This window comes from Dermacentor silvarum, chromosome 4 (genome assembly GCF_013339745.2).
Source record: "Dermacentor silvarum isolate Dsil-2018 chromosome 4, BIME_Dsil_1.4, whole genome shotgun sequence".
Classification (NCBI taxonomy): Eukaryota; Metazoa; Arthropoda; class Arachnida; order Ixodida; family Ixodidae; genus Dermacentor; species Dermacentor silvarum.
Window position 1 is genome coordinate 224468039 of NC_051157.2, and position 20665 is coordinate 224488703.

Consider the following 20665-nt stretch of genomic DNA (forward strand, 5'->3'; position numbering starts at 1 on the left):
GCTACACGTAACATTATTTGGTGGAGGTCGCCATTCCCCGTACCCGCCATGGAGCTTCGTAGCGGTCGCAATGCCGATAATGCAACTTCGGCTCCTGCTGACGGCACTTCATCTACGCAAGCCTCTATGCCTGAAGCTGCGACCTACATCACTATTTCCCCCCGTCAGGATCCTGGTGTTTTCACCGGATTCGGCAGTCCTGATGTTGACGACAGGCTCCACTTGTACGAACGTGTCAGCGGTAAATTCCTCGCTGGCATAACCTATTTCTCCTTGCCCGTACCTTCTCGCCCATACTCCTCCTCCTCCCTTTTCGTTCTCCACCCTCCCAAACTTCCAAAACTGCCCCTCCACCGCCAAGGCGCAGGGTAGGCGGGGACATGCGCTGCTCTGATTGGCGTCTCAAAACCACGGTGGTAGAATAGGAGAGGCAGCCAAACAGCGCAGCTCCGTCAATGCGCTGCGCATGATGCGATGGCTCTCGAGTTGTTGCCGCTTTGCGTAAGGGGGCAGCAGGTTAGTGTGAGCTCATTTCACTGCTCCGCCGGACTTGAAAGTACGTACAGCCGGCGGGCGTTGCGAGCATTCAAACTGTATTTTTACGTCTCTGACCTTTGAGAAAGAGTTTCACGTCGTAGTGTCGTACACCAGAGAGGCCTTCAATAACATTCAATAGTTACCACCGCTTAAAACGGACTTTTCGTGCGGATTTATGCTTGCAGCGGGATTTCAGACGCGTCATTTAATCCTCGTTTGTTTGATTGGTTTATTTCTTTATTTCGCTGGATACAGATTGGTTCTGAGAACTATATGGTGACTAACGTGTCATTGCCAAATGAACCACGTTTGAAATGAATATCATTTAGATATGTGCATGATCAAATACATAATTCTTTATTAGCATGTGCGACTATGCAGAAACAGTACAGTGTAGACCGCTTATAACGTAAGTCGCCGGAGTCGTGAATATCTGCACTATAAGCGGTACCGCACTGTAACCAAAACAATTATTTTCAAGCCTGCACGCATGCAAACATGTAGACCAAGCATGTAGACACGCTTTGTACTATCGCGCGCATCGTGATTACGTTTTCGCCAGTGAGCTGGCGAAAACATAATCACGATGTAGCCGGTGCTCTAAGTTCGACAGCTTTGCACCGAGTCAAAAGGAAACAACAGTTTGCCGCAACCGCTGTGGAAAAAAGCGTGACGGCTATCGACCCGATTATGAACGGCGACTTTGCGGTGCTGAAGGCACGCGCCCGACGCCCGCACCAAGTCTGGACGAATTAACTACCATGCGCTGCAACAACTGGTGGTCGAAACTGCGGTCGCTATCTGCGATCATCGATGGCGACTACGCAGTTCTTTAGGCACGCGGCCGACGCGCGTACCGAGTAAAAATGAAGCTACTGTTCGCCGCAAACGCTGCGGAGAAAACCGCGGCCGCTATCGACGCAATCGTGGATGACGACTGCGCAGTTACAAAAGCCCGCAGCCAACGCGGTGTTATGCGCAGCGGTAAACGCAAGAATACAGGCTTTAAAGACACAAATAGGCTTGAAGCATTCCGGCGTTGCTGTCGTTCACGTACGTTTCCAACTGATGGCTGTGGCGATGCGGACTCCGCCATGTCGTTTCGGTTGGACGCTAGCGCCGTTTTTGCTCTTTTGCGTTGCACATTTGCAGCGCTCCTCGAGCTCTGAAAGTAGTCCGAATTAACTGATGTACGGCAAAAGAAGTCCGAATTAACAAGAGTTTGATTGCATTGAATAATGCACACGCCGGCCGAGAGCACGCACCTTGTTGAAAAGCATGCTCGCTGCCACCGTTGTTGGCAAGATTTTCCCGCGGAAGCCGTATTATAACCGGTATTTCGTCTCGTGCGGCTGCATTGTAAGCGGTATGCGTATACATGGAGTGCTATGGGAAAATTAACGGGAGTCTGAAAAGACCGAACTATATCCGGTCCTGCACTATAAACGGTTACGTTATAAGTGGTCTATACTGTATTTACTGTTTTCCCAGAACAATATATATGAATATATTGATTATAGCGAAGAAGAGAGACGCTAGTGGGTCGAGCGCTCTTGATCGGCAACGGCTCTCGTGCATGGAAGCTGTTACTGTGCTACCATGCATGCTACTATACTACCCTGCCCTATCTGGCCGATCAGCCGCGTTGGAATCGATCTGTATGGACCACTTCCTTTGACATCAGCTGGTAACCGCTGGGCCATTGTTGCAATCGATCACCTCACACGATATGCTGAAACGGCTGCCCTTCCAGCAGCTACAGCGCATGACGTTGCCACATTCCTGCTTCGCCGATTCATTCTGCAGCATGGTCCACCTCAAGAACTGCTCAGCGATCGCGGACGCGTCTTCCTGTCAGAGGTAGTTGAAGCCATTCTCAAAGAGTGCCACGTTGTTCATTGCACAACTACGACGTACCACCCTCAAACAAATGGCCTCACGGAACGCTTCAACCTGTATGCTCGGTGATATGCTTTCAATGTACGTTGCCTCTGACCACACGAACTGGGACGCCATCCTACCCTTCGTAACCTATACGTATAACACCGCTACCCAGACCACCACTGGGTTTTCACCCTAATTCTTACTGTATGGTCGGCACCCTTCGCACACCATTGACACAATTCTGCCGTATCTGCCGTGGCTGGATGCATCAGAGTTCGTGCCTATTTCTGCCACGGTCAGACATGCGGAAGAGTGCCGCGACCTCGCTCGAGCCTTTACTACCGAAGATCAAGAGCGCCAGAGGAGCACTCGTGGTGACGCCACTTTCAGGGTAACCTTCGATCTGGGAGCGCTCGTGTGGCTCTCAGTCCCTTTCACTGCCCCTGGCCTCCCATCAAAACTGGTTCCGAAGTATGAAGGCCCATATCGTGTCATTGAATGCGCATCTCCTGTGAACTATCTAATAGAACCAGTAGAGCCATCTTCCGACATGCGCCGCCGTGGACGAGACATTGACCCGCTAATCATGACGAACTGTTAGGTTGCTGGATGGCTCCCTTATCACTCCCGGGGGTGATTGTGGTGAAGGAGAGAGACGCTAGTGGGTCGAGCGCTCTTGATCGGCAACGGCTCTCATGCATGGAAGCTGTTACTGCGCTGACCGCTGACGTTGCGCTGCTCCAAGCTCTGCCAAATAAACACCTTTAGAATATATACATATTGTTACTAGTGTGAGCGCTTCGGCCGCAAAGAACTTCGGCCGTTAACTACCGCGTCACTCGTGTCAGCTCAACTACTGACCGCCGCCGCCACACTACGGAAATCATTCGTGTATCTCGCCTGAAACCCTACATTCGCCGTACCTACCCTTTCTAGCTTGCGGTCTTGCTGACCGCTTTCCTGAAGGGGGGGAAGTTAGTGTGAGCGCATTTTGTGCATATCGTCATTGTTATCTGTACATACGACTCATCATCTTGTGTGAGTGCTCTTTGTGCATATCGTCGTCGTCATTTGTACATACTGTTACGCTGCGCGGTGGAGCCGAAGAAGAGGAGATCAAAGAACTGCGCGTGTGTTAGAGAATGCCTGACTGCCTGCTATCCCGTCTCTATGTCCCTCTATCATCTTGTAAATAAACCCATCTCATCCGCAACAACTTTGGGGGACGGTGCGGGGTAATCGCTCTGGACAACCTTCTTCTACGCACCCTCCGACGAAGCCGGCGCTTGGTCGGACTACCGCCTGAAGACACGGACATGAACGAACCGCAAGCAGCTGGCGGCAGCCATGACACAAGCATGCAAGATGATAGTGAGCGCCCAAGGCAAGTCATCTGCTGGATTCCTCAAAAAGAACCACGCACCTTTTCCGGCAAAGCTGATGAGGATGTCGACGACTGGCTCAAGCATTATCACAGGCTAAGCGGTCACAATGGGTGGAACTCTTCGGTGCGACTTGCTAACGTCGTTTTCTTTCTTACCGGAACCGCACTTCTCTGGTTCGATAACAACGAGAGCACGCTGACTACATGGGAAAGGTTCGTTGAGGAAATCAAGTGCTGCTTCGGGGACTCACATTGAAAAAGAAAGAAGGCTGAACATACGCTTTCGCGAAGAGCACAGTTGCCCGGGGAAACATGCACAACTTACATCGAAGAAGTATTCAAACTGTGCAGAATTGTCAACACGGGCATGTCGGGTGAAGATAAGGTTGGACATCTCCTGGAGGGCATCGCTGAAGATGTCTACAATTTTCTTATCTCCAAGGAAGACCTGCGTACTCCTTCTGATCTAAGACGTCCCTGTCGTGCTTTTGAGGCGCTGAAGACGCGACGAGTATTGCCAAAATTTGGTAGACTTGACAACGTCACCACGGTCGCAAGTGTGGACGTCTCCACCTCCCATGACATCGCTTTGTTGGTACGCCAACTCATTAAGGAAGAACTGGCGCACTTTCAAGCACCAGGTGGAGGAAGAGACACAGGACGGGAGTACCAGCAATGTACACTTGACGCACGCTGTCCTGAACAGCCGGTACTTTACCAACTGCAAACTAACAACGAAAATCGGCCTTTGCTTGATGAACGTGTCCGCGTAGACACGACGGAGTTCCGGCATCCTTCGCGTAACTTCGGACGCCGTCAGGCCGCACCACCCCAACGCATTTCACCCCTATACAACCAGCCTCAGAACCCATTTTATGACAACCCTGTGTACCACGAGCCACCCATTTGCTTTAGCTGCGGAATCCGTTCACATATCGCCAGGTATTGTTGCAGACAGCAGCAGCATGTTTCGGTCATCCCCGAGTATCAATCTGGAGTGCACTACAGTACGCCGTGGCAGACCGCTGTGCCTCTTTGACGACATCCGCGTGAACATGTATCCCGGCGTGAGTCTCCAGCTTCCGACCGCAGCCTTACTCCACCTCCGACCGGCTATCGCCGCTCGCCATCGCCTCGCCGTCGCTCACTTTCACCACCACTCCAGCTGGGAAACTAGCTGGTGCGACCGATGGAGGTGAGGTCACGGGACGGTCACGTAGTCCTCCACCTGTCGCCATGCTTAAAAACAAAGTGTGTGTCTCTGTTGATGGTTTAAGTACTCATGCCTTAGTGGATACCGGTGCTACAGTTTCAGTGATGAGTGTGTTGTTTAAAAATCGTCTTGGACACAAGGTTATGTTCGCGTGGGACCGAAAGACTACTTTTCGTGGAGTTGGGGGTGAAACCCTGCGGCCCGTTGGTGTTTGCTCTGCTCTAGTGAGTGTTGGTGGACAAGATTTTCCAACTGAATTTATTGTTTTTGAACACACCACCCACAACATCATCCTTGGGATTGACTTTCTTGGTGAATGTGGTGCATTGTTAGATTGTGGGGCTGGTGAAATTTCTCTTCGAAGTCATGTGATATCACCAATACCAGAAGTATCTGACGTGGACACGAAGGGAGTCTTTTCCGTGTCCCATGACATCCTTTTACCGGCTCAAGCTGCGGCATTTGTTCCAGTGATTTTGACGGATGGACCTCCGCATCACTGTCATGGTTTAATTGAGACTCCCTACCATGTTGAAGAAAAATATACTGGTTCCTCGATCCATTATCGAATGTGTTGATGGTCGTGCTCACGTGTGGGCGGTAAACACGTCTATGGAGCGAGTGTTACTGCCGACTAGACTCAAGCTGGCCACCTTTGACTCAGAGGTGACTGTCTCTATTGATGCCGTTAACGCTTCTACCGACGCGAGTGCCGCGAATCGCGACTACACCTTCGAATTCTCCCGGATGACGAACAAGTCGCTATCCTCTTCTGAGTGGACAGAATTGCAAAAGGTGCCCGTCCGCTATGCGCAAGTATTCGATTTCGCGCAAGACCAGCGTCCCATTTCGCTTCCTGATTCACGAACGCAACACCGCATAAACACGGGCCAAGCGACACCTATTCGCCAGAAGCCATACCGCGTCTCTCCAGCAGAACGAAAAGTAATTGACGAGCAAGTTCAAGAAATGCTACGGAAAGGTGTTGTCCAGGAGTCTTGCAGTCCTTGGGCAGCTCCAGTGATACTAGTTAAGAAAAAGGACAATTCTTGGAGGTTCTGCGTTGATTATCGAAGACTTAACGCCGCCACGAAGAAGGACGTATACCCTCTGCCACGCATCGACGAAGCTATCGATTGCCTTCATGCAGCCTCCTATTTTTCCTCCGTTGACTTACGATCGGGATACTGGCAAATACCGATGCAGCCGACTGATAAGGAGAAAACTGCCTTTGTGACCCCGGACGGACTCTTCGAGTTTAATGTCATGCCTTTCGGTTTATGCAACGCGCCAGCAACTTTTAAAAGGTTTATGGACACAGTGCTACGCGGATTAAAATGCGAGATCTGCATGTGCTATCTTGATGATGTAATCATTTTTGGAAAAACACTCGAAGAGCACAATCAGGGACTTGGCGTCGTACTGGACCGCATACAAAACGCAGGACTGGTTTTAAACTCAAACAAGTGTCACTTCGGTGAGTGCCAGACTCTCGTTCTCGGTTTTCTCATCGACAAAGATGGTCTACGACCTGACCCTGACAAGACTGCTGCAGTGCGCGATTTCAACCAACCGAAGACAGCGAAAGACCTCCGAAGTTTTCTGGGCCTTTGTTCGTATTTCCGCCGGTTTATTCAGAACTTCGCCCAACTTGCTCACCCACTCACGTGCCTCCTTCACAAAGACATTCCGTACGCATGGACTAAAGCTCTGCACGGGCCCGCGCCGGCCCGAAAGCTCGGGCCGGGCCGTCCGATGCGTTTTTTTGGCGGGCTCGGGCCGGGCCCGGGCTTAAAGCCACGGGCCCGGGCCAGGCTCGGGCTTGAGGCCGCGGGCCCGGGCCGAACTCGGGCTTGAAGCCACGGGCCCGGGCCAGACTCGGGCCCGCTCATTAAAGGACTTAAGTAGGCCTTCGAGCACACGCAACCGTTATGCATTGCATGCTTCAATGCATTCTGTGCCAAGCTGAAGTCACACGTGAAAAATGACTGTCATCATCATCATCAGCCTATATTTATGTCCACTGCAGGACGAAGGCCTCTCCCTGGGATCTCCCATTAACCCTGTCTTGCAATAGGTGATTCCAATTTGCGCCTGCGAATTTTCTTACTTCATCACCCCACCTAGTTTTCTGCCGTCCTAGACTGCACTTCCCTTCTCTTCGTATTCATTCTGTAGCTCTAATGGTCCATCGGTTATCCATCCTACGTAATACATGGCCTGCCCAGCTTCATTTTTTCCGCTTAATGTCAACTAGAATATCGGTTATCCCTGTTCTCTGATCCACACCGCTCTCTTGACTGTATATCTTATCGGATGACTGTATATCTTATCGAAGAAAATAGTAAAACAGATGATGTTCTCATTTTAACAGCCGAGCTGTTTCAGCCGGGCGCAATGTGTCTGCTGAATCCAAAAAAAAGTGTGCCGATCCTGGTAGCAGTGTAGAAAGGGTCCAAGCGCAATGGTACATACACCTGTGAACTAGCGAAGCTGAGCCTGGATAAGTCTAGCTAAGAATGGTGGGGACTACTTAAACTTATTCAGTCATCGATAGGCAATTGATAGCCAATCAATAGCTAGCCGATAATTGATCAATAACCAATAAATTCCGGAAACTTCTGTAGGTGACTTGGTAGTGCTTAGCCTAGCCCTAATACGTGGCCAATATCTTGCGATAGAAAATCGAAAGCCAATAAATAGCTAATCGATAATCAATCAATTATAAATAAATTACGGGGAATGCTGGGGATGACTTGGTAGTACTTAGCCTGGCCCAAAAGCCAGCACTAGTTAGGTGCCCATCAGGTCCGCTGTCTCTTTAGCATTGCGCCGGCAGTGCTACGCTATTTTTGTTTTCCACAAAAACAAACATTGTTTCCGCGTAAGGAAAAATAAAGAACCACTCCTCAAACCATTTCCATGTTACCGCTTTTGCGATTGCACTATTACCAGTGTCGATACTATTGCATTATTTTAGCGCTAAGGCCAGTTACTTTTTGTGCTTCAATGCATAAAACAGCATTTTCCTCAAAAAGTAAACTGGAACGCCCATTCATTTCTTCGGACACTTTGAAAATTAATATCTCGAAACTGGTTCAGTCCTGAGAATTCATTCCAAGTGGATACACCTTGCAAACGCAGCGGCTATAATTCGTAGATTGAAAGATGTGCCGTAAAATGAATAATTAAAAAGTTAATTAGCATAACCATGTTAAATATTCAATTACGCGTTTTGACCATTCATTAGGCCAGCCGCGTCAGAATTAGCTTGGAACTACATAAAACAATTATCCTCCTTAGAGCGTTGTCACATTAATGCGAACACAAGAAATCCTGAGATATGGTCAATTCCATACTTCAGGACACTCTATAAGCATCAGTCGTTAATACATAACCTACCATTCACTTTGAACAAATACAAAAATGTCGATAATTTCAGTAAGAAAGAACTCAGCCCATACGTTGGTAGCTTGTAATATATCTGATGTGATTATTATTCTGCCTTCGTGTATGACTCTGAGTATATAATGTACATCCTGTTTCGTTTTATTAGCAAATGTTAATATTGTAAAATTCAGTCTCATGCTATGTTGTATAGCTGGTGTTGCCTTGTTTTGTATAGCTAGTATTGATATTGTATACTTTATATAGGCTGATGATGATGATGATGATTGCTATTATAGTGTGGTTTAAAATGCATTCTGTTAAAACTTTTCCTAATTCTCTTAACTCGCCGTGACGGAAATATTCTGTTTTTCCGTTCATAGCTATTTCGTCCGTGAGGAATTCCAGCGACGGCTGGAAATATATGTGAATTATTGTACATGTGCGCACACTGTTTGCTGACGTACTATTGCCTTGCCTCGTGTTTCGGGTCACGTCAAGCTACATATGTAGCTTTTAGTCCAAAATGACCGTCAAGCATGTAAATTGGAGAATAAATTGATTTGATTTGATTGATTTCGTCGGACACTTTGAAAATTATTATCTCGAAACTGGTTCAGTCCTGAGAACTCGCTCCAAGTGGATACGCCTGCGAACTCAGCGGCTATAATTCGCAGATTGAAAGATGTGCCGTAAAATAATGAATGAAAAAGTTAATTAGCGTAATTATGTTAATTCTTCAATTAGGCGTTCTGTTTTCTCTTGGAAGTAATGACCGCCTCATCGAGTAGTTTAGATAAAGGATTATTATATAATTCTGCAATCTGCAACAGGCAATTTTTAAAAATTTGGAAAATGAAATACCCTGTATATTTGCATACTAAATGACATCATAGAACCATATCGTACAAATCAAGGTAAGTGCATGGGCACCAGCGGAAAAATAGCAGCACAGGCAATGGGCCGGATTACTGATGTTCCCGTGGGAGAAACAAAGATTTCGGCCTTTTATTGCTTATATACTGCAGCTGAATAAACCTCGAGAACGTGAGGCTGAAAGATACGGTACAATCTGTAAGTAAAAAAAGATTTTTTTTCTCTTACAGGCCGGGCCTGGTCACGCACACGCGGGCCCTAGCTAAGCTTAGTAATGAACGCCCGGGTCAGGCCCGGGCTGGGCCCGGGCTGGTCTCGGTGATGTACGCCCAGGCCCGGGCCGGGCTCGGGCTCTGTATTACGGGCCCGGGCTGGGCTCGGGCCTTGTAAAGCGGGCCTGGGCCGGGCTCGGGCCGAAAAATCCGGCCCATGCAGTGCTCTAGTATGGACTACAGAGTGCGAGGACGCTTTCCGTCAGCTAAAGTTCTTACTGACCTCTGGGCCAGTCTTGCGCTATTTCGATCCCGAGGCCATGACTGAGCTACACACTGATGCTAGCGGTGTGGGCGTTGGCGCCGTCCTCGTTCAACTTCACCATGGGCGCCAGCACGTCGTTGCATATGCAAGTCGGACACTGACGAGAGCGGAGCGAAATTACACTGTCACCGAATTGGAATGCCTGGCAGTAGTCTTCGCCATCCAGAAGTTTCAGCCATATCTGTACGGTCACCATTTCCAGATAGTGACGGACCATCATTCCCTTTGCTGGCTTGTTGGACTGCGGAATCCTTCTGGACGGCTGGCACGCTGGGCGTTGCGCCTTCAGGAGTACAACTTTTCTGTCGCCTACAAGAGCGGTCGGTGTCATACCGATGCCGACTCCTTGTCTCGTCTCCCGTCGCCACACTCCAACGCTAACGACGACGACTTCGACGACTATCTTGCCAGCATTACCGAGTTTCCTGACGTTGGTACCTTTAAATGTGAACAACGTCGAGATCCTACACTAATACCCTTATTGGAGGCTGCCCGCACGTCAGGTCAGACCACGCCGTTCACGCTGTGTGACGGCCTGCTTTACAAAAAGAATTACTCTGCTGACGGCGCTTCGTTGCTCCTAGTCGTTCCCGAATGCCTGCGTACTGCGATTCTTCGCGCTATGCATGACGATATCACATCAGGTCACCTGGGCTTTGCTCGCACGCTTCATCGATTACGCCAGCGCTTTTATTGGCCGAAGCTATGGAAGAGCACAAGACAATACGTTGCCAGTTGTCCAGGTTGCCAATGTCATAAGAAGCCGGCGATGCCTCCTGCAGGCTTATTGAAACCAGTGAAACCTCCTGCTTTACCCTTTGAAAAAGTTGGTATAGACTTGCTGGGCCCCTTTCCCAAGAGTTGTACTGGCCGTCGCTGGATTATTGTGTGGGTCGACTAGTTGACACGCTATACTGAGACTGCGGCGCTTACCTCTGCCACTGCCGCCGATGTGTCGTGCTTTCTCCTTCATTCTGTCATTCTGCGCCACGGCTCTCCACGTGTTGTGATAAGTGACCGTGGACGGCAATTCACCGCCGACGTTGTTGAAGATTTGCTGGGCCTTTGCGGTTCTACTTATCGCCATTCAATGCCATACCACCCACAAAAAAATGGCCTCACTGAACGCACAAATGTTGTCGCACAACATGTTGTCAATGTACGTCTCGGCTGATCAAAAGAATTGGGATGCCGTGCTGCCCTTCATCACGTACGCATACAATACAGCCAAGCACGAAGTAACCGGGTATGCGCCTTTCTATCTGCTGTATGCTCGCAGTCCCCAAAGTTTCTTGGACACAATTTTGCCATTCACACTCAACGAAGACACATCCATTGCAGAAACTTTGTGTCGTGCCGAAGAAGCACGCCGGCTTGCTCGACTACGAACACTTTCTTCGCAAGTTTCAACCAAGGCACGCTATGACGCCCGGCATATACCTGTCACTTTCGCTCCAGGCGATCACGTTTTACTGTGGACACCTCTACGGAAGAAAGGCTTGTATCGCAAGTTTATCTCAACGTACAGCGGTCCATTCGTGATACTAAACCGATTAAGTGACGTCAACTACGTCTTAGCAAAGCTGACCTCCAGTAATCGCCAGTCGTGGAAGACACAAGTGGTTCATGTGGCCCGCCTGAAGCCCTACCATCATAGGGTTCCCGAATCAAGCGGTACGAACCATGTGGTTCCATAACTCGCTCGGCGAGCTTCGTCTTTGCCGGAGGAAGATGTTACACTGCACGGTGGAGCCGAAGAAGAGGAGATCGAAGAACTGCACGTAAATAAACCCATCTCATCCGCAACAATACGACGCATCATCTTTTGTCTCGTGCGGTGCTTCGTCTCTGACTCGGGCAGCTGCTCGGAAATAAAGGCATTGCATCGGCCGACGTCTCACACTAGTATTATTAATGAAAAACTTTCACGATCAAGTACATCTGTTTCTTCTTCCTCATTACAATATTAATTCTTTAGTAGCATGCACGCCTATGCAGAAACAGTATTTACTATTTTCCCAAAACAATATATATATATATATATATGTATATATATATATATATGTACATACATATACATACATTACATTACATACATACATACATTGAGGGTGTTTAAGCGAACACTTTCAAAATTTATTTAAGGTTGCCTGTGGCAGATAGCCCAATTCTAGTTAATGAGCTGGTCTACTCGAAGAGGCGGACATTACTGGCACAAAAAATTGAAATGAATTATCGGCTAATTACTGAAAATTCACTAATTAAGTTTTTAATTAATTACCTGATGGCCCATATTGCAATTTACAAATTGTAGCCGTAGAATTCGCAAGGAGGTTCCACTTAGAATTAATTCTCAGGATGACACCAGTTTCGAGATATTAATTCCCGAACTTTGCGGAGAAATGCATTGGCGTTCCAGTTAAACTTGTGCTTCAATGCATAAAGCGACGTTTTCTTAAGAACCTAACTGGAACGCCAATGCATTTCTCCGCAAAGCTTGGGAATTAATATCTCGAAACTGGTGTCGTCATGAGAATTCGTTCCAAGTGGATCCGCCCTGCGAACTCCACGGCTACAATTTGTATATTGCAATATGGGCCATCAGGTAATTAGTTTAAAACTGAATTAGTGAATTTTTGTTAATCAGTTGATTATGCATTTCAATTTTTTCTGCAAATGATGTCCGCCTCCTCGAGTGGACCAGCTCATTCACTAGAATTGGGCTATCTGCCACAGGCAACCTTTATGAATTTTTGAAAGTGTTCGCTGCAACACCCTGTATACATACATATACATACATATACATTATTGTTACTAGTATTATTAATGAAAAACGTCAGGGTCGAGAAATCGTCAGATTAAATCACTGAGAGGACCGGCTGATTTAAAACGCAACGTTCATCGACGCTTTCTGCAACACCGTGATACTCATAGAAACTTCAGCGTGCGCGATATGTTTGCAGTGTGCATCCCAAGTGAAGTCCACTGCGCTGTGTCTACAGTGGTCACCGCGGCTTCACTTACTGCGTGTTTCATGGCATTTCTGTTCGTTGTTGCTCAGAGTGGTCGGGCATGAGTATGAAGGCGTGGCGGCGTCACTGTGTCTACACAGAACGGCGTCTACTCCCGTCGTTTGCAGTCTACAACATTTTGAAGGTGCGTGCACGTTTGCACTTGCCATCAGACGCTACAAGTGCAGGAGCCTGAAGGGCGCTGAACAATAATTAAACAATTGGTGACCGCGCAACAGTAAAATTTTGTTACCGCCAGGCAATCGTAAATCAACTACATCCATAAGCTCAAAGCAACCCACAACGACGTGAAAAGCAAATATTTCATGCTGTACACGCCGGTAAGAATTTTCACACTTCCAGAAAAACACGCGCGTCCCGTGCAATCGACGCTTTGTGTCAGTCTTGTCGAGATTACGCGCGCCGATTAGAAATTCTTAAGCTCCATAGAGCCTGGCACCCTTGTATTTGAGGGCAAGGCTAGCAGACAGCCTCTACAAGCTATTAAAGACAAACAACGCTTTAAAGCCACAAAATTTGCGATAATAACCGACCTTTTACAGCACAGCGAAAGCTTGCGATGGGCGTCCCATAAAACCCCTGCCACACACTCTGGCGACCACTGTAGAAACTCGAAAGGTGTCACAACGTGCTTGCGGCGCACCGTGGCCTTAGATACCCTGCGCCTCGGCGTTGGAGGGTACAGGAGAAGGAAAAGGGAGGAGGAGTGCAGGCGAGAAGGTACGGGCGAGGAGAAATAGTTTACGCCAGCCACGAATTTACCTGTGTCAGCACGTCAGAGGTGGGATCCGACTATTATGCTTGCAAATTTTTTTTCCACCTCGACCGCGCTTCACGGGCACGGTTCCAGACCCACAAAGAGGAGATCACGAGCTGGGATCCCCGACGTTTCTGGAAATCCGTTCGGTTGCCAACTCAATGCAAAGAAGGCCCTTGCTACACGTGTACAGACGTCACCCGAGTCCTATGTGTTGTACATTCTTGACGTCTTGGCCCTGTGTACCAAGGCCAACCTGAACATGTCGGAAGACGATAAGGTTAATAACGTCCTCAGAGGCATTGCTGACGATGCCTTCAATTTATTGGAGTTTACCAACTTTACCAGCATCGATACGATCTTGAAGGGGTGCCGCCGTCTTGAGCATGCTAAACGTCTCCAGGTATCCCAACACATCACGCAACTTCCCAACACAGCTGCTACATCATCTTGTGACGACCTCTTCCACCAGCCTTCATGATGTGGCAACTTAACCCGCATCATTCGTCGTGAGGTCGAAGCAACACAGCCGGCGGCCCCTTCATTCCTGTCATCTGATCATTCTCTGGAGATGATCTCCCTGATAGAGGCTGTCGCGTCCGTCGAGTTGTCAAACATTGACCTGCACTCCGTTCGGGCCATACGCTCGGAACCTCCTTCTCTATGCACGTTCCCAGCTCGCTCCACTTAATCCTCTTATGGACAGCGCAACCCGTCTGAATGGTGCACCGTGGACGACAGGCCATTCACGCTGTTTCACTACTGACGCATTGGACATAGTGCTCGCCACTGCCGCAGCTGCTGGAATTCTCCGACACGCTATTCTTCCGATTACCACTCACGTGCCTCCAGTTCTTCCTTTTCATTCACTCCTTCTATGCCCGACCCATCATCTGACTGCGACACCTCTGACACGACCCTGCTACGGCCCCTCACCTTCTCCCACCCGCCGTCAATCTCGTTTGCCTCCATCACGATGTGCTCCTTCTCCGACCTATGCACAGCATCCCCGACCGGAAAACTAGACAGTGCAGCTTCTGGAGGTGAAGCTGCATTGACAACATTGGCACGAAATCCTCACTTGACCTTACCCACGAACCAGAATCTTTTGTTCTGCCTGACTCACTATTGCTAAGAGACACACCGTCGTTCTCTTCACAGTCATCGAGCATTGCCCTCATGAACTCATTCTCGGTCTGGATTTTCTCGCCAGTCATTCTGCCCTCATTGACTGTTCGGCTGGCTCACGTCACCTTGACTTGCCTCTTCTTGCCGACCCTGTGGACCCGCCTCAAAGCCGTTTAGGCTGCATGGATTTTATTCGAACACTGCCTAAATCTGACACACGTCGACTTGTTTTCCACATCAGCTGTACCTGACGGTAATTACAGGTTGCACCAATTTTGGGCGTTATGCTTTTAACGTTCTGCACACTATGCTGACAATTACTGGCAGCTACACCTGCCTTCCACTTGTCAATTTCGCGCTAACCGCGCAAGTGCTGCCACAAGGGATCTCATTGGCTGTAATTAGCGCTCTGCAGGATGATCGGGTTGAGCCCTTCAGAGTTAAAGATTGTTGCAGCTCAGCCCATACGGCAACGTCATCCCACAGCAGTGGCATCGACATTGAGAAGATGGATTCCTCTGACCTTACACCTGTTCAAGCTGAAGCCCTCTACCACGTTCTTGAAGGCTATCGTGACATTTTTCACTATGACAATCGACTCATCGGTCAAATGTCTGTTGTGACCCATTGCATAAATACTGGGTATGCGAATATTATTCACCAACGTCCATATCATGTTTCTGCGTCTGAACGAGCAGTTATCCAACAGGAAGTAAAAAAGATGCTTGAAAACGACATTATCGAGCCTTCCTGTAGTCCCTGGGCTTCTCCTGTTGTACTTGTCAAAGAAAAAAAAGAATGGAATGTGGCAATTGTGTGTGGATTATTGCCACCTGAACAAAATCACATAAAAGGACGTTTACCCTTTGCTACGTATTGATGACGCTGTAGACTGCCTGTACGGTGCCACCTATTTTTATTCTATTGACTTACGGTCCGGCTACTGGCAGATATCCGTCGACGACATGGACCGAGAGAAGACTGCATTTGTTACCCCTGACGGTCTTTATCAGTTTAAGGTGATGCCTTTCGGTCTCTGTAACGGGCCTGCCACCTTTGAACGAATGATGGACTCTTTGCTTAAGGGGTTCAAGTGGTCCCCCTGTTTGTGCTGTCAGGACGTCATCGTTTATTCGGCCACATTCGACACGCTTCTAGACCGTCTTTCAGTGATTCCTGACGTGTTCCGCCGGGTCGGTCTCCAGTTGGTCTCTTTAAAATGTCACTTCGCTCACCGCCAAATCACCGTCTTTGGACACCTCGTGGAAGCGAAAGGCGTGTGACCTGATCCAGACAAAATTCGTGCCGTTACGAACTTTCTTGTCCGGAAGTCTACAAAGGACGTTCGTAGTTTCGTAGAGCTCTGCTCCTATCTCCGGCGCTTTCTAAATGATTTTGTGACAATTGCATGTCCCCTTACCGTTATAGCCTATGCCAGCCAACTTCTGTCACCCACCGAGCGCAATTATTCAATCACAGAGCGCGAGTGATTGTGTGGGTAGTTGCGAAGTGTCATCCATTCTGTGCCATCGCTGATCTCCACGCTCTCTGCTGGCTATCCTTGCTCAAGGACCCCATGGGACGACTCGCTCGCTGGGCTTGACGCCCGCAAGAATGTCCTTTCTCCGTCGTATATAAGACGCTTGCACCAGGATGCAGATTCTTTGTCCTGCTTCCCCGTGGAAGAACCGGCAGATGTGGATGCCATTGCTTCCGTTTTCTCTGTGTCTCAGTTGCTTCAAATCGGCAACAAGCAACACTGCGATCCATCGTTACGGGCCCTCATCGAACGGCTGGAGTCAATGCCTGGTGACGCCTCTCTGCGGATGTTTCTCCTCAAGGAGGGGACATTATATTGCCGCAATTTTGATCCCCATCGCTTGGACCTTCTGCTCGTCATGCCATCACGCCTGTCTTCGACTGTCCTCCACCAACTTCACGACGCTCCCTTGGCTAGGCACTTGGGAGTCTCATGCACATACTTCCGGAGGAGGTAGACAATGTGTTCCCAGTAGAAGTGTACACCGTTACTTCTTTTGGCCAGGTCTCACCATGTTTGTGCGGTGTTATGTTGCCACTTGTGAGCCCTGTCAGCGCCGGAAGAAATCCTCCAGGCTTCCAGCTGGATGTCTCCAGCCAATTGATGTCCCGCCTGAGCCTTTTTTCTCGAGTTGGTCTACACCCACTTGGGCCGTTTCCTCTCTCGCGCTCCATAAATAAATCGATCACCATCACTACCAAATATGCCACGCGGTACGCCATCACCAGAGCCCTCCCGACAAGCTGCGCAACTGACGTCGCTGACTTTCTACTCTACATCATTTTAGTGCACGGTGCTCCACGCCAAATTACCAACTGATCGTGGTTGTAGCTTTCTCTCGGCAGTCGTTGAAGACATCCTCCGCTCCTGCTCGACAAAGCACAAATTCAGCACTTCTTGCCACCCACTGACCAACGGCCTCATGAAGTGCCTCAACCAGACCATCACCGACATGCTTTCGTTGCAGTCGACCACCACGACTGGGATCTTCATTTACCATGTGCTGTTTGCTCATAATTTATCGCGTCACAACAGCGCCGGCTGTTCACCATTCCATCTTCTATATGGCCAAGAACCCATGTTGCCCTTGGACACCTTGCTGCACTTGCCTGCATATTCAGCCACTGAATACGCCCACGACGTGATCGCACGCGTGGCCGCCCGCACTTGTCTAGAGGCCTCACAGGAATATCAGAGATGCCTCTATGATTGCCACCATCGTGATGTGCACTTTTCTCCACATTATCTGGTGCTTCTGTGGTATCACGCTGTCTCTGCTGTCACGTTACACTGGTGCATATCGTGGTGCAATAAGTGACCGATGTCACATATGAAATCATCCCCTCAGTGTCGTCGTCAGCTGCAAGTGACGTCGTTCATGTAGCGAGACTCAAGCCCTACCACACACCTTTCACCACGGATGTGTTGCTTAAGCACCGGGACGGTGCTTCTACTGCCGGGGGTGATGATACAAAGCAGCCGCGCCACTGTGGCTGCACTGAAGAGGAGGAAGATGATGTGTAACAATCAATTTATTTGCTTGGTGGCACAATTTTCAAGCTTGACACGCTGAAAAGGTATGTTCCCCGAGCTCGACATACAGCTGCGCACAGAATAGGATCTGCATTAAGGTTTGTTGTTGTTGGCGGCAGGGTGTGGCCTATTGCGACAAACACATTGCTTTGTGCAGGTTTACGACAGCCTGGTGGACTACGAGGGCATCCCCAAGGGCTTCCCAACGGCACTCACCCGGAACCAGGTGCTGCGCAAGGTGCTGGAGCTGATGATCCGCCTGCAGCGGTTCGTGCTCTATCCTGTGTCCACGGTGCACTGGAAGGCATCGTCGCGCGCCTTTCACGAGAACCTGCTCACCTGCCCGGCGCTGATGATCAACTCGAAGCGTGACCAGGTGGCCTCCATTGAGGACAATCTGCGGGTGGCCAACCAGTGGCGCCAGAGGGGCACGGACGTCACCTTCTGCACGTTTGACGACTCCAAGCACGTGCAGCACATGGGCCGCTACCCGGACCTGTATTGCAGCGAGGTGCTGCGCCTGCTTCGCAAAGCCCAGCTGATAGCCTGAGTGTGAAATAAAACGTTTTTGTTTCTTCGATCGCTTGCACCGGCCAAAGGTTTGTCCTATTCAATGAAATCAAATACGGGACTTCCTTCGTCACTTTCTCTCTTAGAACTCTAGGACTGGCATTACTCTGACCAATGGCGTACTCAGAGGGGAGGGGCGCGCCAGGGGCTGGCACACTGTCCACGTGCTCCCCCCCGAAGTTTCAGTGCTGGTGTGCGGACTTCCCCTCCTCCTTTCCGCCCAGTCTCCGGTCAGGCAGGAGTGTCAGGACAGTGGCTACAGGCACTGTATAGTAGATGGGCAGTGGCAGTGACTCCAGGCACTGGAGTGTCACTGCCTCTGGCATTCTAGTGTAGCTTAAGTTGGTAAACCCAGAAAGACGAGCTTCCCATGGGGTTCTTCGTGGCATCGCAAGATTTCGACGGCGTTAGCTCATTACTAGTTAAGAGTGTCACATTGTCATGAGAGCATAGAATCAAAAGCCTGACTTCAAAACATTAACTCTTTATTGGGCAAACCTGTGCCCAGCAAAACAAGTGGCACTTGAAGCACAACGATAGCGGCAAACACAGTCGGCAATCGTCGAAATCTAATCTGCGGGTCAAGTGCATCGGCTTGACATGACTGACACGACATGACTCGTTGAACATATCTTCATAATCACTGGTGCGTGCGTGCGTGCCTTCCAGAAAGTACAGTTGAACCCACTTATAACAATATTCAAGTGCCACGAAAATTCCATTGTTATAACTGGGTTGCATGAAAAAAAATCAAAATAGGGGGATGGCAGAGCTATTGTGAGATAACTATAATGGCAGGGAAGCCCCTCCCCACCACCTTCCTCCATCAGGCTGTGTTGACTCGTTTAGCTCTCTGCTTCGTGCGCGCTCTGATCGCGTGTAACAAGTCGCGGCTGTCGGCGTTCAACAATGGCACTGCTACGTTAATTCGGATTTCACGGGACCATAAACAAATGCTTTATACGTCAACACGCTTTTATTTACGAAATGAATCGGCATAATCCTGTTTCTATTTTGCACTAAAACAGTGCGGAAACTGCAATTCTCGTCATCTCGTGACTGATTAGCGCTCGCAGCGGCGAAGGCCTCGCGACTTCTGTCACAGCGCGGCCGCGGCGCGCGTCTTCATCTGCGACACGCTTTTCACTACCGCGCGCACATCCCGATTATTTCGCCCCCAGTGTCGCCAGGTCGCTGCCTATCGCGATGTGGACGGTGCTTTTAATCCTCGACAGCTTTGCACCGAGTAAAAACGAAACTATTGTTTGCCGCGGCCGCTGTCGACGCGATTATGGACGGCGACCTTGCGGTTCTGAAGGCGCACGGCCAACGCACGCGGAGTCTAAACGAAACTACCCTTTGCTGCAACTGCGGCCGAAACTGCGGTTGCCGACATGATCATGGATGGCGACTACGCAGCACGGTGTAAGAACATTTAGGTGTTAATACTGCGCGCGCGAGAGCGTCCAGAATATGTTGGGCAGTGCGCGGGCGCACCGAGTAGCTCTGCTGCGAACTAAAACCCCTTGATCTAGGGACTTTACTGCGAACCGATAGATAGCGCCGCGGTCAGCGGTCGTGGCCGAATGGATCTCAGCGCAGCAGGAGCAGCATACCAAAGAATAAGTTCAATTTTTGTTTATTTTTATTTGGTTGATAGAAGTGTTAGGTTAACCGAGCTATCTATATCATATCACCTGTAGTAGTGGGAATAGGGCAAGCTCAGAGGCGCAAGAAGAAAGAAGTGCGCGTGCTAACCGCCCCGCTCGATAGTTATCTCTCACCGCCGTTTTCGCCAGAGCCCAGCCGCTCTCAATAAACGTCGTCAGCCCCCTTTTGAAGCCGCGTGGCAATATATATTGTTTTTCATGCTTTTTTAGTTTCTTGGTTATTTTGGTAGGACGTTAGTGGGTAACGAATAGTATTTTTGGAAGCGGGTTGTGGCGCACGTGTTGCACGGTGAAAGCAGTGAAAAGCGGCAGTTTTAAACCGTGTTAAGGGAAGCTAGCGGAGGTAGCCGGATAGCGAGATTGCCGTACGGCTTACCGTGGGGCTTTGTTCAGGTATTTTGGTGGGCTTTCTCGTTAAGTGGTCGGGCGGACGATGGTGCGGCAGGCTAGGAAGGACAGGGGTGATGGCGAGCTGGTGCAGTGCGAGGAGTGCAAACGTTGGTGTTATTTGGACGAGACGCACTACGCCAGTTCAGCCGACGCTGAGGAGGCTAGCTTCGCGTGCAGGTCGTGTGAAGGATTTAAGGAGGCTGTGCGGCGGATGGAAGGGGAATGGG

At 49.5% G+C, this 20665-nt stretch overlaps 1 protein-coding gene across 4 annotated transcripts in view; it reads left to right on the forward strand.

Annotated features, from left to right (window-relative positions):
• Window positions 1-18389, forward strand: part of LOC119451007 (transmembrane protein 53-A) — a 222925-nt gene extending 204536 nt beyond the window's left edge. For all 4 annotated transcript variants that reach the window (XM_049666383.1, XM_049666384.1, XM_049666385.1 and 1 more), the window contains one exon: window positions 17966-18389. In XM_049666383.1, the coding sequence (XP_049522340.1) occupies window positions 17966-18358 (393 nt within the window). In that variant the 3' untranslated portion in view covers window positions 18359-18389. The remainder of the gene's footprint in view (window positions 1-17965) is intronic.
• The last annotated feature ends 2276 nt before the right edge of the window (window positions 18390-20665 follow it).